The following is a 16,979-nucleotide window of genomic DNA, read 5'->3' as shown; positions in this document are numbered from 1 at the left end:
CACAAATTCAGACAAAAATTTAAAAAAACTGTCACAGGGGAAAAAAAGTAATTTCTCTACCCAGTCTGTGTAGCTAGCATCTATTCTGAAAAGGGTTCTTAGCAGATGGAACATGCAGGGCTACTGTAGGGGGACAGGGAACTCAGCCCTTTGCAGATCACACTCTTGTCTCTTTTCTTAGGAGAAGCCAGAGGAGTCATGACAGCTGTAATGTTTCACCATTACCCAGCATTTTCAGTGTGAGGGAGAGATGGGCCTGGACTGAGGCTCCTATGGTTATGGAGTAGAGGGTGATCCCTTTGTAGGGATGGGGGACTGGTTGCTTTCCACACAGTTCTCAGAATATGACCTAAATTAGCCCAGCGGACCGATTGTTTTTGCTGGGACATTTGGGACATAGTGCATATTTTTAGTGACTCATCAGACAGCAGTTCCCAGACTTCCATATGTGACAAATGGGACTTTGCCAGAGAGACTGGATTGTGCAACCATGTAAATGTTACATAGGTCTGTTCATCCCTAGGAATTAGCATCAGGGGTCATATTGGGAAAAAAAGGAATAAGGTAACAGTATTCTTGCAAGCTCCACCCACAAAATAAGCTTCACCTATTTGGGAAGCAAAAGTGAGACATCTCTTTCAGTAGATTGCACAGATGTTCAAAATATAAGAACAGGCCCATGGCTGGACTCTGCTAGCCTCCTGGGGTTTGAGACCCACCTCTGAGAAGTTAAAATATATCCAAGAGCTCTGCTTGGCTCCTCAGGTGTGGTGTCCCTTTGGTGGGGCTCAGATACTCTGTTGGGCTCTGCTTGGCTCCTTCTTGATTGAGCCAATAAGTGCTACTGTTTTCCCAAATCCAAGCCACTCCTGATGCCAAAATGAGTTGAGCTATCACTCAGAGTAAATGACATGCATCTTCAGAGTAGGATACTTCCTCCGCTTTCTTACACACTTTGATGAGCAGTGAAATAGTAAGCAATGTTGACATGTAAAGTATCATCACTGGCCTCTGATTTAACATCTACTGAGATGAATGGATTTTTTCCCCATACCTCAGAGCTATTGTATTATATTGGAAAATACAGTGGGGAGATTTCTTATACACAGAGAACATGAAACAATGGGTGTTACCATACAGACTGCTGAATTGGAATTAATTTGCAAACTGGATACAATTAATTTAGGCTTGAATAAAGACTGGGAGTGGATGTGTCATTATACAAAGTAAAACTATTTCCCCATGTTTATTTCCCCCCACACACACACACACACGTTCTTGTCAACTGCTGGAAATGGCCCACTTTGATTATCACTACAAAAGGTTCACCCCCTCTCCCTTGCTCTCCTGCTGGTAATAGCTCACCTTACCTAATCACTCTTGTTACAGTCAGTATGGTAACACACATTGTTTCATTTCTCTGTGTATATAAAATCTCCCCTCTGTATTTTCCACTACATGGATCCGATGAAGTGAGCTGTAGCTCATGGAAGCTTATGTTCAAATAAATTTGTTAGTCTCTTAGGTGCCACAAGTCCTCCTTTTCTTTTATTTAGAATTATGTTGAAGGCTTTAGGATCCAGCAGGATTCCCAGTTCCTGGCCTGGCTTCAAACTCCCTACACACTTTGACAGAAGCTGGGCAGATTGTACCATTTGATGTTATAGTGACTGAGAGACAAAGCCAGTTCATACAAAGAAGTAGGCATCATATTCTGATCAAAGTGAATCTCAATTAATTTAAATCTGAGCTGTGATCTGAAATGTTTGCCATGAAACGTCATTTTTTCCCCATAGTTACCAGCTTTTTCCTGAGCCATTGCAACATGACACTCTGCTATTACGCAGCTTAGGTGTATTTTCATTTCAATGGCAGTGATTTATTCTTCATTTATAATAGCCCAGAGATGATAAGGAGAGGAGAGAATAGCTCATGATTATGCCATGGTTGTTAAAGCAGGTTGTATGCAGGGAGAGTAGGTTCTGGTTTCTGTTGCTTTCAGCAACATTGTCACAAGATACCCAAAGAAGAATCAAGAGAGCTGTGCCTAATCTTAGCTGAGGCTCTAATTTAGCAAAGTACTTGAGCCTTTTAACTGTAAGCATGTGCTGAAATCCCTCTCGTGCAGTTTTCAGAGTAGCAGCCGTGTTAGTCTGTATTCGCAAAAAGAAAAGGAGTACTTGTGGCACCTTAGAGACTAACACATTTATTTGAGCATAAGCTTTCACTTCATCGGATGAAGCTGTAGCTCACGAAAGTTTATGCTCAAATAAATTTGTTAGTCTCTAAGGTGCCACAAGTACTCCTTTTCTTTCTCCGTGCAGTGAAACACTTAGGCACCTCCTGAAGTGTTTAGCTGAATCAGGGCCTGAATTGCTTGGACACATCGTTTTATTTCCACTGCAGCATATTCCACAGCTCCCTTTGTCTCTTTTAATTAATTTTATGCTAAAAATGTATTTCAAAGAAAGAATATGATGTTTAGTAATAAAATAATAAGGTAAATAATTAATACTAAGAATCAATAAAAGATTGTCAGCCTGGGCTCTTAAATGTGTATTGAACTAAACTGATGTGATTCTCATAGCCCTACAGCCCCCTTCCAGGAGCCCCTCACTAGCAAGGAAAGAGCTGGACTGAGGAAAGACACTAATGGGGATAGCTTGCAAGGAAGCCAAGCTGTCCCCAGAGACACTCCCTGAAGTGGGGAAAGGAGGGGAGAAAGTGGATTTAAGGACAGAGCCAGTTGGGAGAGGGTGTTTATTTCCCTTGTACTACAACCATAGGGACCCTGCTCCTGTGTAGACTGTGGAACATCTAAATAGAGTTTCGAAATTATGGAGAAAGGCAACTAAAAGAATGATGATAATAATAATACTCAAAAAGAAAAGGAGTACTTGTGGCACCTTAGAGACTAACAAATATATCTGAGCATAAGCTTTCTGATGAAGTGAGCTGTACTCACGAAAGCTTATGCTCAAATAAATTTGTTAGTCTCTAAGGTGCCACAAGTACTCCTTTACTTTTTGCGAATACAGACTAACACGGCTGCTACTCTGAAACCAATAATAATACTGACATTCAAAGTATATTGTGCAAAAAAACACTCACTTTGTTAGCAGCTGTAAGCATCTAACTACAACCATACAAAATAAACAGTGTCAGCTATATACGACAAAGGAGAAAACTTTAGAGGCTGAAATTCTGATTGCCACAAAGGGAGTTTAGCTGTGAAGGGAACTTTGCATAGGACTGGCCTATATTGTGCAAAGCTCTCTCCAGTTGCATTAGTCCTTTACTTTCATAAACATCAAATTTATCCCAAAATTAAAAATAAAAATACATTAAAATGCATAATAAATAAAATAATGTGCCAGATCCTCAGCTGGTGTCAATGAAAAACATAACTCCTTTGAAGCCATAGGTCAGTTTGGGTTTATTATTGGTAACTTCCTACCACAGTCATAATATTGGCAGAATGCCCTCCATCAAAAAGATGTCTCCAGGATGGATGTAGATGATGCTGAGTGGGTTTTTTTAACTTTCATTTTGTTTTAAAGTGATGTTTTGTCCTCTACAGGAAGTTCTGTAGCTGTTGAGAACTTTAATCCTCTCCTTTGAAAATTATTACTGCAGTTATATGTGGCCATATGATGGTTCCAACAGTGTGTGCAGGGGAAAATACACACATCAGTGTTCCCCTATGCTGTATGTATCTCTTGAAGCCAGATCCACAAACAGCCTTTAAATCATTTAGTGTGGTCTGGTCTGGATGTAAATGTTGAGGAAGCCAAACAGACTTGTCTTATAGTTTCTGAGAAACTATCATTAGTTCAAAATTATTTATCCTGAAAGTAGGATGACCTCTCCTTACGTCAGTGCAGATAGATTCCTGGTTTTGTACTGGAATTTGTAGCAGACATAAGGGATAGATGAAATGGGTCAGGAAAAAAAAAACTCTGATCTTGAACCATTTGTACAGCACAACTCAGATTGAATTTATTATAAAGTTCAGCAAGGTTCAAATAAGTTTTGTTTCTTTCTAGTTTCCGGAAGGGGCTGCAACTAGAGATGCCAAAATACCACAAAAACTGTGCTCTGATCAGCTGCCTCTGGGAGCAGATACTCCAGAAATCGTGCAGGAGAACCCGTTTTACAAGATTTCTACCTCTTTTTTTTCAAGGGGTTGAAAGTCTGAATAAACTTTGGTGAGGCATCTCAACCTTTAAAAGCACATCCAAATCTGAACTCCTAACCCTTAGAAGCATCCTCCCCTTAAACCAAATAGTGAGGCTTCTATATACAAATAAGGGGGGAGGGTTGTACACTTGCACATATACACACTCACATCCGTATATATAAGAAATCTTTCTCTATATGTATATATACACACATATAAATCATACACATGTGCACACACACCACTATACACACGCACACATCAAGCATTTACATGTAAATACACTCACACACACACAATTGTAACAAGACATACCGTTTCTGGGAAAGCTTTAAGACTTCATTTTTGAAAATAATTCTAGCTTTGCAAAAAAAATCAGAAATAAGATACATGCCTACTTTAACCAAAGAATGAGCCAAGTGCTATGATCTCATGTACCAATTATTTTACTGTGTCAATGTTCTTTCCATTGCATGGTTAAAATTTCACTGATACTTGCTGCAGTACTAAATAGTAATAAAAATGATTTATCTGGAGTTGTAAGCATTGTATGAAAAGAGATAACAGGCATGCACCAATTTGTTTACAATAAAATTTTCTATAAATCAGAGAGGTGTCTTTATTCTCTGTTTGTTTTTGATTTAGTGCTGCAACAGGGCTCTGTTTACAAAAGGAAATACGAGTCTATTTAGAAAGAACTGCAATATGGGACAGCAGCCAAGGTGAGTTTGTTTTAAATTAAGGCCTAGCAACCTGATGCGCTGTGTGCCACTGAGTTAGGGAAAGGTTAGAGATTGAGAGCCAGATCCTTCTGGGTAGTGTGGCTACTTTGAGCTGCACAGCCAATGTATTCTGGCTTTAATACCTATGTGTACACTCTGGAAGGATCACCCCTCAACTATCATTGACGTTAATGGGAACTGAAGGTGCTCAGCACTTCTCAGGAAGTGCTCACAACCTTGAAAGACTGAATTCTAAAAGAACTGAGATGGAATTTCTTTACTTAGAGACTAGTTATAAGTATAGACAGCAAACAACCTATTAGGGCAATGAGAACAAATCTGAATTATATTTAAAACGTGCTCAAGGAGATTTCCCTCCATTTAAAGAGGGAAATAATATTAAAGGGGACTGGTAACACAAAAAGTGAAAATAGATCCAGCTGGTTTTTTTCTAGACTCTTATGATTCCATGTTTACTAATGCACCTAGAAATTTGTCTAACAAACCCTTCCCACCAATTCATTTGTGTGTTTCCAGAGAGGAGAATACCCATTGATCTTTGGTTAGGTTCTTATTTGCTCCCCTACCTTGTGGATTGTAGAACCAGTGGCCAGAACTGTGGCCTTTATGATCCCAGTTGGTATAAAGGATCTGTTATTATTATCCTTATTTATATTGGGACTAATTTGCTACTTACCCACAAAGTGTTATCTTCAGAAATGGCATTTCAGGAGGTGGAATTTTAGCTCACTAGAAGCAAGGTATCACTTTTAGAAGGACCTTTTCTTTTTCTTGTATATATGTTACTCATGGGCCCAATTCTGCTACCCTTATTCATGTTGAGTAGTTCCATACCCCCCAGTTCTATTGAGATCAGTGGGATTTCTGACAGGGTAAAGAACTACTCATTGTTAGCAAAGATGGTAACTGGGCCCTCTGTCATTAAATGGAAATTTAAACACACTCCTATATAAAACTAATCTGTAAATTGCAGCATAAAATTTGTCAGCAGGAATAATGCAAAGTTACATTTATAGAAAATTGGAAATGAACCTTTGTAAATGGACTGGAGTCTTTCAAAAAAGCTTTTAAAAGGGCAATAGTGAAAACTGATCGGGAAATTTGTCAACTGCATTGCATTAATGGCACAGTAACAGTAAACTGAGCTAATCTTGGATCAATCACTCTATTGACATGCCTTTATTATGGAGTGGTACTAATCTTTCCATAGGTAGTTAGCTCTCCATTATAAGCTTGATTTTCAACCCCCACTTCAGAGGAGAAAAGAAACAGATCATCCTGAAATTGTGCATGCTGCATCTGACCCAAAGGCCATTTTTCAGGAAAGTTTGGTTAAATAAAAACAGATAAAGAGTTTTAAATTATGATATTTTGAAGATTTTGCTGAGATTTACTCTTTAAAAATAATTCTAGTGCTTTCTTTGGCTCATTGTGTCTCCAAAATGGCTTGGTCTAGAAACTCCAGATTTGCTTTAGCAGCCTTGTGGAGGCACAGGTATGTGACTAAGCATGTCCTGGCCCCAAATCGTCAACTCTCCCAGGAAAACTTCTGAGGGGAGTCTTTGGTGGGAGGACAAGCTCCACAAAGATTTTGTTGTCAGGGCAGAGAGAGAACAGACACTATATGCTTCAGCAGAGAACTAGAGAATGGCCCTTCTACTGCGTAGCCCCTAGTGTTATTAAGATCTGCACTGCAACTGACCTGGTTCCCTCTAGGAACTGGAGGACCAAGAACTCTGTTCGTTTAACTTAACTCCAAAGATTCCTCGACAACATCCCATTGATGAAGGAGAGGGTGTGTGGAAGGGGCAGCTGGGACCACCCCCAACCCACAGAGGCAACTCCTCATTCCATGTGCAACAAGGAGATTCACATGTAGGGTGGATTGCTGGCCCTACTCCCTCCACAATGGGAGTTGTGCTATTGACTTGAGTAGGGTCAGGATTTGTATAGATTCATAGGTCTTTGCTGTGAACAGATGTTCGGCCCATGATCTGGCATTAAGTGCTGTGAGCTTAATGCTCATTTTCTTTTCTTTGAATGCACTTATTTTTTAAAACCATATTGCAAAAGACAGGCCTTTTGTTCCCATACCCCAGTCTTGTGATTTAGAAGATACGTTGTTACTTACCTGGGGGTGAGTGTTCATTCATAATAACTAGTGATGCTGGTGTAGGCCTTCTTTTCCTGATCTGTGAAAAAACAAGGCCCAAGCAGAGTCATTAAAAATACCCACTACCCTACATCCAAACAAAGTACAAGTCATCAGGAGTCTTATTGAACAATGTAAGTGGCAAAAGCAAGCACACGGAAAACAGCTTTAAAAATATTGTATTCATAACTGTGAGTGTAATAATGATCAGAATCAATTCAGATGCAACACACTGCAGGATCAGTATGTTGGTTGGGATTTTCAAAAATCCCTGCATTTTTTAGGCGTAAAAGCCCAGAGAAAGACTGAGTCACTTAAGGTATGTCTACGCTGCACACTCCTTCCAGCAGCATGTAAAGTTCAGGCACTGCATACCCCACTAGCATGCGTATAAATAGCAGTGTAGATGGTGACGCATTGCTTAAGCAAGTGGAGCAAAGATACACCATCCCTGAACCCTGTGGGTAAGTACCCGACACGACGCTCTACTTACCAAACAATACCTCTCCCATCTACACAGCTATATGTAGCAGTCTAGTGTCCTGCTGCATCCCTTCTGCTGGAGTTTTTGCATGCTGCAGAGAAAGGCTCCGGCAGTGAGGAAAGGCTCTGGTAGCACTGCTCTGCTGGAGCTTTTCCCTGCCACAGGGGAAGGTTCCAGCAGTGGGGAAAGGCTCTGGCAGGGGGAAGGGAATAGGGAAAGGCTCCAGCAGCTCCCAGCTGCCAAGCCTTTCCCCACTGCCTTCCCCCTGTCAGAGCTTTTCACTGATGCATGTAGTTACACACTGCAGTGTGGACAAAGCCTGCTTTTCACTGTGGTAGGCAGCTACATGTACCATACCTGCCACTACAAGTGGTGTGCAGTGCAGACATAGTCTGAGGTATTATTGAAAATATAACCCTTTATCTCTACTTCTGGGAAAGAACCTAAGTTGCTATGCGAGCATGGATTTCTAGCACTGCCATAGTTATCACCAACAATGATTAATTTAAATCTCTTTTTTTACCCTTTCTGTCATTGAGGTTCTCCTGACTGTGAAGCATATAAGCAGAGCAAAGAAATAATAACTAGATAAATAATGTCAGTGTATACAAGAACATTAAAAAATGCCTATCTATCTATTTCCAAGCAAGCTCTATTGCAGCCGTTTATATATATAAATCTGAATAGTCATTGTATGAGTTTCTTTTTAGTTAAAATCTTCACAAGTTCTCTTGTGGTTCCATTAACATCCAACAAGAATGTTAGACAATTAACTAACATGATGTTGGAATAGTCTCCAATAATGGACGCATTAGTGAAGAAAGCTTTTCTAAACTTTATATCACAACTCCCAGGCTATTGGCACTTATCAGCATAATATAATAGGGTACTCAAGAATATTTAACCCAGACACCATTTTGAGATAATCTTTGTGTCAATGTGTTGGCCCTTTTTTAATTACTTAGGTAACATTGTAAATAGCTAGGGCCCAATTCTGCTCTCAGTGGGGGAAATCCACAGTAACTCAATAAGGTTCAGACAGTTACTCCAGATTTTATTGATGTAATTTCTTCGAACATCTAAAATAAAACTATAGGGCACCTATCCCATAAATTAAAAGTACAACATAATCAAAAGGACTTTCCATAAATGTGGGGCAGAACTTGGCTCATAATATTTTACAGCCCGTAGGAATTTAGTTAAGAGCCCGATTCTGCAGTTCTTGAAGGCAATAACTTTCATTGGTTTCAAAAGGTGATGGACCAGGTCTTGCTCAAGTAGATAGAAGGATCATTCTCAAAGTTATAAATATATTTTAGTAAAACTGTCTCTGGGCAGGTTGAAGGCCTCAGGAAGTTCTTTGCTTGTACCCTCCTCCAACTCCCCTTCCTCCATGGCCGCCAACAACAACTCATTTCTTCCTGGCAAAGCCCGCCTCCTCTTAGGAGACATTACATCAGAAGATAAGGAAACAAGATGTCTGTCCTCCAGATGTAAATGATTACACTGCCATCACTCTACAGTGGAATTGTCAAAGCCCTATTACATCTTTGGTATAATTTAAAACTAGACATATCAAAAAAACAGTAAATGTACAATGGGGAACAATCATATAGTTACAGAGATGGACTAGAACAACTCATGGGTATTATCCTCCTCTGTCTTCTAGGATTTTATGGTATCATTCCTTATATATAGAAGTAGCTCTACACATCTGTATCTATATGTATAACTAATGAGAGGTCTGCCTGTAATAAATGCAGGATTGGACAGTATATAAATGTACAGGTGAGTCAGATTCGGCTGTCATATATATTTGTACAGTATAGCTATATTTTTGAGTGTGCGTATGTATATATAGTCACACATATAGCCATATCCACATACATATGCATGAAATACTTAGCAAACAGTAACAGTGATGTAAAAAATTCAGCATGAAAAGTCTTAAAATGTGGGGGAGTAATTCAATAAGTTACTATCTTTCAGCATTTAAATGATTTGCTCCAACACCAAAGTAAATTGCAAGCAGGCTATCTTCTAACCAGGCTGCGCAATATTCCCCTTCAATACAAATTATCAAATGTATATTTTGTTGTATATGAAACAATACATTTCAGCTAATTTTCCCATATTGATTCAGCTCGAAATTATGTATTCATATAAAGTGTGCTTATCTCTTGTGCAAAACATATTAAAAGAATAAAGTCAGACACTAATATATCTTAAGAAAGACCTGCGCCAGTTAAAATGTGCATTCTCACAATAGGACAAATCCTGCCCTGGGTTACATTGGTTATCCCAGCATAACTACACTGATTTCCATGGATTTAATCTAAATTTACACCAGAATAAACTGAAGAAGAATTTAGGCCATGAATATTATCTAGTGTCATCCCACACCCAGTTCCCCAAGTAGTGAATGATACCTGTCTTCCTTACCTGTTCAGCTGCTTCAGGATCTATTTGACTCTGAAATAATGGCACAGCAAATTGGATCTTTTTAGGACTGTTTGGCTCCATAATAATGATGAGGAGACTCAGAAGAGAAAAGAGCCCAGACTCCAAGAAATCAGAGTCACCTCAGTGATTATTCCCTGGCGCACTCCCTAAAGCCACACTAAATGCTTCTTAATAACAGCTGTAACTCCCGAGTTAGCAAGTGAATCTGCAGGAACTGAGCAATCCCTTATTCCATATCCACAGTGATGCCTCTGCCTGGCTCTGTTCCCCCCCCACCCCACACACCTTCCAATCCTTCAGATCCTTTCCGCACAAAGCTGAAAGGAACAATAAGCTAATTGTGTACCAGGTCACTTCTTCATATGCCAAGCATTCACTCAGAAGCTAATTGAAAATGCAATACTAGCCTTGCATGGCCTGGTGCCCTGGGATTTGAAAAAGAGGATCTATCCACTGTACATTACTAACTGGTTGCTCAGAAGTGCAGCGTAAGCTCCCTCTGAGTATTACTGATGGGCCCTTAATTATTGATGAACACAAATCCGGAAGTTTTGTGATTTTGGGGGTGGAGGCAGCAGTAGAGCTGGGTGGAATGTAATAATTCTGTCTCTTTTATAGTATTTACAGAATGCCTCCCTCCTCTTGTGCATCCAACAGCTCCCCTTGCTTCTTTCAAATCCCTCTTTAAAACATGCTTCTTTCAGGAAGCTTTTCAGTGATAATTCTACATAAACAGCTCTACTTCTTTGATCCTGACCCATTAGCTGATGGATTATGTGGGCCAGCCCCATATTGTCAGTCTCAGCTTTCGGACTGTACACTCTTTGGAGCAAGGACTGTGCTTCCTCTAAGTTTACAGAGCATCTAGCAGGAGCTTGATAAATAATTACAATAATAATACCTTGTGAATCTAATTTGTTTTTACTCCGCATTTCACCAGCATACAAAAACAGTAGAGGAGGAGCATATTCAGAAAACAGTGACCAGAGCTATCCGCTTTGCTTGGATTATGTGACCTCTGAATGGAGGCGTGCTGTAGCTGTTGCAACAACGTTTCCTGGGCTAAAAACTGCAGCTATGGCCAGAGACTTCCACTGACAGTTCATGGAGCAAAGGAGTGGGTGTGAGCCTGCAGCTGAAAATGATGCAGTCGGTCTCCTGTGGCATGTAGCCACCAACTAGGGAGAAAGAGAGAGTAAGATGAGGAATGAACAACAGTTTAAAGAAGACATAGACAGGCACAGAGATATACTGGAACAACTTTAGATAGGATGAAGATTAATGGGCTTGAGAATTAATGAAGGACAGTTAGATTAGGTACGTGGAGTGACTGTGAATGACTTGGATAAGAAAGGAGAGTGACTGTGCAAGATGAAGTGAGGAAACAATTTAGTTCAAGCCAAAGACTTCCCCTTAGTTTAACAGCTTTCAGATCTGAGGTAATGGACTGAAATAGAGAGGGGGGAAGCTGTAGAGTTCAGCTGCATTTGAACATCACCAAAATTCAGAGGTGCTTAGAGCTGTGATTGAGTTTTAACACCACGGCTGGGATTTTCATAAGTATGCTCATTAGCCTAACTCTATTCCCATGTAAGTCACTCGGCATGTTACTATTGATTTCAATGGAGCAGAGTTAGAACATATAGAAAATACAATCAGAACTAGAGGTAACCAAAAACCATACTATCCTTAAACACAATCGTAAATCAGAAAGTCAGGAATGGACACCCCGCCCCCTTTGCCCCCTGATTAATCACTGAGACTGGGAGACAACAGAGGCTGTGCAAGGAAGGATAACTTCTCCTCACCTCCCTCGCTGGCTTATGATGAAAATGGCTTAGTAGACTGTGACCCTTGTTTCTAGAGAAAGAAGGGTTACATGGAGGGTCACAGTGAGCCTGTGAGGCTAGTGAAATCTGCCAGGAAACGCAGGACCCACGGAGGCAAGGACAGAGCTTTGTCACAACAGACAAATACCCACATTTGTTAGGTATGTAGGCATGTGCTCCCTAGAAACAATATAGGGGCAAGAATATATGTGGTTGGTGCCTGGGTTGATTGGAAGGTTAATGAAATCAAGGCAATTCACAATGACAGCAGAAACTCCACTTTATAACATGCAGGTATTACAGGCGTTTCTGAGCATGGCTTTGTCTACAGTGTGAAAATGTTAGCAAACATATTAACTAACATATTTTAATTAGCACCCTGCTAGATTCCAATCTGCACCTAGTGTAGACAGGGACAAGTCATGTTTAAAAACATACTAACTGGTTATGGTTTACAACAGGTGTTGACAAAGAGTCATTGAGGGATCATGATTATCATTTGCCAGAGCTAGCCTTGTCTTAGCACCTACATGGAAGAAAGCTGTTTTTCTCTTTGGTTGGTGACAGACAGTACATATACACAGCTTCTTAAATATATCTGTACACTCCTCATGTGATAATTATGAGGATCAGTATGACATAAGTTTTATTAAATACCTCACATGGCTCTGTCTTTCATGAATTAGAATGTACATGCCAGAATCAAGGTATTCTTGTAATCCCCTTTACCTTTTGGCATTGAGGAGTTCTAAGGGTCACACACGGCCAATCTCATCTGGGGAGAAATTCCTTCCTGACCCCATATATGGTGTTCAGTTCCACAAAGATATTTAGACTCTTAACTTCCATTGATTTCAAGCCTAGATACCTTGGTGGATCTGGGCCATAAACCCACAGAATGTGAACAAGAACTAGCCAGCCAAACACCGGAGAGAGACTGCTCAGTATCACCTCAGAGCCCTGGCCCTCCCCGTCCAGTGTCCCATCTCCATCTGTGGCCATCCCTTAATGCTTCATAGGAAGGAGACAAAAAACCCAGAATACACTGGGGAAAAAACTTCCTCACTAACCCCAAAGGTGACCAGCTGAAGCCCTGACTCATAAGTTTTTAGGAATATTAGACATGAATGAAAAGGAACCCCGAGGGTTGCACGTCCCTTCCCCCACCATCACAAGCAACGCCATCAAACAATCCCATTCATAAAATTTCCATCGCTTTCTTAAATCTAAGTAAGTTGTTTGCCCCCAAAACTTCTTTGGGGAGACTGTTCTATTCTGGGAAGTTCTATGACGTGTTATACAGGAGGTCAAACCAGATGATCACAATGGTCCCATTTGACTTTGAATCTATTAAGCCTCACTCTCTGAGGGCTAGAAATCTTCTTCTAATTTCCAACCTGAACTTATTGATGACCTTCAATAAATACCCATGTGTTTTTGTGCCAACATTGTCCTTTAACTTAAATAGCTTTTCACCCTCCTCTGGTGGTTACCCACACACACACTTACTACTTTATAGATGGCAATCCAATCCTCTCTGACCCTAGGCTAAACAAGGCAAATTCTTCCCCTCTCATCTCATAATATAGACCCTCACCACATTCAACTAATCATCCTACTAGCTCTTCTCTGTACTTGTTCCTTTTGAATTCATCTTTCTTGAACATGTACACAGTATTGCAAGTGAGGTCATGCCAGTGTGTTGTATAAAGGCATTAATATTTCTCTATCTCTACTGGAAATGCCTTTCCTTAATCATGCTAGGATTGCATTTGCCTTTTTTGCAGCTGCATCACATAGGTGGCTCAAAGTCATCCTGTGATTAACCTACACACCCCAATATCTGATAAACCACTATTTCATTTTGACAGGTTTCAGAGTAGCAGCTGTGTTAGTCTGTATTCGCAAAAAGAAAAAGGAGTACTTGTGGCACCTTAGAGACTAACAAATTTATTTGAGCATAAGTGAGCTGTAGCTCATGAAAGTTTATGCTCAAATAAATTTGTTAGTCTCTAAGGTGCCACAAGTACTCCTTTTCTTATTTCTTTTGAAAACTCCGGCATTCAGAAAGACAGTAAAAACAATGTTTAAGTGAGATCTAGCATCTTCTAACATCTGCTAGGGGCCACTGCTGGAGACCAGTCTGATTCAGTATGGCAATTTCTATGTTCACTTTAAAAAAAGATCAATCGGTCACATATGTGAGACTGAAGGAGAGGTGATGAACAGAGCCTGAGGTCTGTGTTCATCTCTCCTGGGGAAGTAAATGTGTCCAGTACCTTTTTTGGGGTTTGACCACTTCTCAAAATGATTAGTATCTAAATGACTCAAACCTCTTACCTAAGTATGACACTGCCACTTTCCCTATCAGACCTCTTCAGTAATTTTCCAGTGTAGTGCTCTGTCTCTCTGAACCTATTCTTAGAATCTAGGTTTATCGCATATTGCAGCATAAGGTGTTATACATTGGGAGTTTAAATGGACCTTAGTGGGGTTTTCAAGAAGTAGAACATACAATAATAGCCCTATAGCCAGTTAGCAGAGAGCTTATCAAAAGGAATCATTCATACCAGTAGGGAGACCTTACTCTGAGCTCTTATATACCTGTGTAACCCCTCAGCTTCATCAGTGTTACCCGTAATTTATAGCACTGTCAGTGAGATCACAGGCAGACACTTAGTCCACAAAGAGGACTTGCATTTTCTATGGCCTCCACGGTATCCTGGATTAGAGCTGAAAGTATACCTAAGCACTATCCAAGCTTTTAGCTCAGCAGCTGACTGCTGTTTTTAGTATTCAAAACTATTGAATTCAAAACTGCACTTTACTGTTTTAGTTTCCTTCATGATTCAGCTAAAAGTGCTGAAGAATAAAAGAAAAAACAAATTTCAATAATGAAAAATCACCATTTAGTTTAAGGATATTTCCCCATCTGTGCCATTTCTTATATTGAAGCTGTGAACCTGCATACTGGATGTGACTTTTTTGTGCCCCTTACTGTAATCAAGCTATCAAAGTATGGATCTTTATGATTTTCATTTGACATGTTTTTATTCTTTTGGGAGACATAGTTGCATTAGCCATAAATTTAGGCCACTCCATATTATTAAAAATAAAACTCAGCAAAAATTAACTTTAAACACTGCAACCCTAAAGGGGTTTGTCCTCTGATCTCTTTTCAGACCCTTCCTCTGGCCTTTGTCCTATCTTCTCAGCTTGAGCCTTCTCTGACTCGAGATTTTTAGACACCAGATTGGTAAAGTGAAAAAGCAAGGACCACTTTGAAAATTACAGTCCTCAAGGCTTCACCTCCAGGGAGTATGATCCAATTTCTCTGAAGCCGATGCAGGGAAGTGTAAGTTACACTTCTGTGAACCTCCAAGGTCTTTTGTACTGCAGGAAGGATTCAGCTTGAGGCAGGGTGGGTGTTGTTTACACTGTATCTTCTCTCAGGGTTCCTGTCAGAGGACAGCTTTGTAGCAGTTCCATTAGTGGGAGCCCTTGCAAAGAGGTGGTGAATCAGTTTCCTTGTCGGGTACTCTGGCCATGCTCTCGTCATACCTAGAACTATCCACTTCGGATTCATAATAGACCCCTAATGCAGTTCCCAAGAGCATGGAAAGCTGTAGCCATTTTGCACAGCTGCAAACTCCCACAATAGGAGGTTTGGGGGCATTCGGCTAGGGCTTATGCTGGCTTTGTAAAGCCTTATGCTTTCTCTCCCCTTGTGTCCTTTTATTCTAATGTTCCATCCAAACACTGTATTAACAAATAAGGAAATGTTCCTGTGATATGAGTCTGGCGTCTTACTTTAATGCCCAGTGCATGGATAGCCACAGCACAACCCCCTCCTCTGTTGGCTATGGACTGAACATGGAGAATAAATTACTTACTCACCCCTACAGATGATCCCTCTAGGCGTGGGGACATGTTGGCAGCATGGTGCAGGAAAGCCTGCTTTACTGCTACCTATGCTGTACCTGGCTGGTGAATAAACAGATTTCATACTCCAGTACTCTCAATCTGGCATTTTTATAATCACTAAACAGATACAAATATATTTTTTTTAAAAAAAGAAAAGAAGCTAAGCACTCAGACTTGTTCCCAATCATACTTTGGAAACACAGTGGGGGAAAAAGAAAAAAAGGATTTAAATGCTCACGAAGTGAGAATGTAGAGCAGATGGCGTCTGTTTTGGCAGCAATAAATGCTGCAGCAGGCCGGCAAAGTTGTAGGACAGAAATCTGTATTGAGCATACACAGAGGCCAGTGTTATGTGCCAAGAGGCTTTTGTTTGTCCAGTAGCAGCTTGGTCGGGTCTCTCCTGAAACATGTCTTTCCTTCTCCAGTATTTCTCCATTATGCTACAATGTTCATGAATACCTATGTGCCACATGAGTACATGGATTCATGTGTTAGCCTAATAGAAATTTCATTTCATAAACTGCTATTTCTATTTATTAAATGTCTTTGGGTGAGGGTGAATAATTCCTAGGAGAGTACAAATAATAATCAGCTTTACAGTTATGTTAATTTGATAGCTAAGAATTGATACTATGTCTTTAAATTAAAGTCATTTTACTGGGATTAACAGATCTCTAATATACAAACAGTTACTGATAAATACTTTCTGCTGTTGTCTGTAGAATCAGCAAGGCCAGGTTATAGGAAATGAGCTAGATAAATGAGACACAGACTCATTACGCAGCCAAAAGACCCATGTCTACTATGTTTCAACATTGTAGAGATTAACATATTGATAATTTAGTTTTGTATATTTATTTCAGTAGGAAATCATGATAGATTTTTGTCCATTAGTAAGAAAATGGTAAACCTAATGTATTTTCCAATAAACAAAACCCACGTTGCCAGTCAATGCAGACTTAAAATGAAGTCATATTACCTCCAGTCCATACTAAATCATTAATACAAAATTTTATATCGTATCTTTGCATTTAACAATGCAGATACAAAACTGAGCTCCCATTTTTGTTTTCAATAATTTTTTTTTAAGATATTAAGGTTAAAATACAACTGGCAAATATTACAAGGGAGAAACTACCACAGAGTGTAAACTGGGATACACAGTCTACAAACAATACAAATTCTGAAGCCATTTAAAAATCAT

General features: G+C 39.9%; 1 protein-coding gene across 5 annotated transcripts in view; it reads right to left on the bottom strand.

Annotated features, from left to right (window-relative positions):
* PPP1R1C (protein phosphatase 1 regulatory inhibitor subunit 1C) overlaps positions 1-16,757 on the bottom strand; it is a 93,181-nt gene extending 76,424 nt beyond the window's left edge. For 3 of the 5 annotated variants that reach the window (XM_038422131.2, XM_038422125.2, XM_038422128.2), the window contains exons 1-2: positions 10,002-10,249; positions 7,055-7,115 (exon numbers count right to left, since the gene is read on the bottom strand). In XM_038422131.2, coding sequence (XP_038278059.1) covers positions 7,055-7,115; positions 10,002-10,082 — 142 coding nt within the window. In that variant the 5' untranslated portion in view covers positions 10,083-10,249. Of the gene's footprint in view, positions 1-7,054; positions 7,116-7,568; positions 7,702-10,001; positions 10,250-15,748 lie in introns of those variants that run through there. The other 2 variants (XM_043505439.1, XM_038422126.2) reach the window with 2 other exon arrangements.
* Between the last annotated feature and the right edge of the window lie 222 nt (positions 16,758-16,979).

The sequence above is a fragment of the Dermochelys coriacea genome, chromosome 11 (genome assembly GCF_009764565.3).
Source record: "Dermochelys coriacea isolate rDerCor1 chromosome 11, rDerCor1.pri.v4, whole genome shotgun sequence".
Classification (NCBI taxonomy): domain Eukaryota; kingdom Metazoa; phylum Chordata; order Testudines; family Dermochelyidae; genus Dermochelys; species Dermochelys coriacea.
The sequence above is the reverse complement of the archived record's forward strand: the minus strand, read 5'-3'. Positions and strand labels throughout refer to the sequence as shown.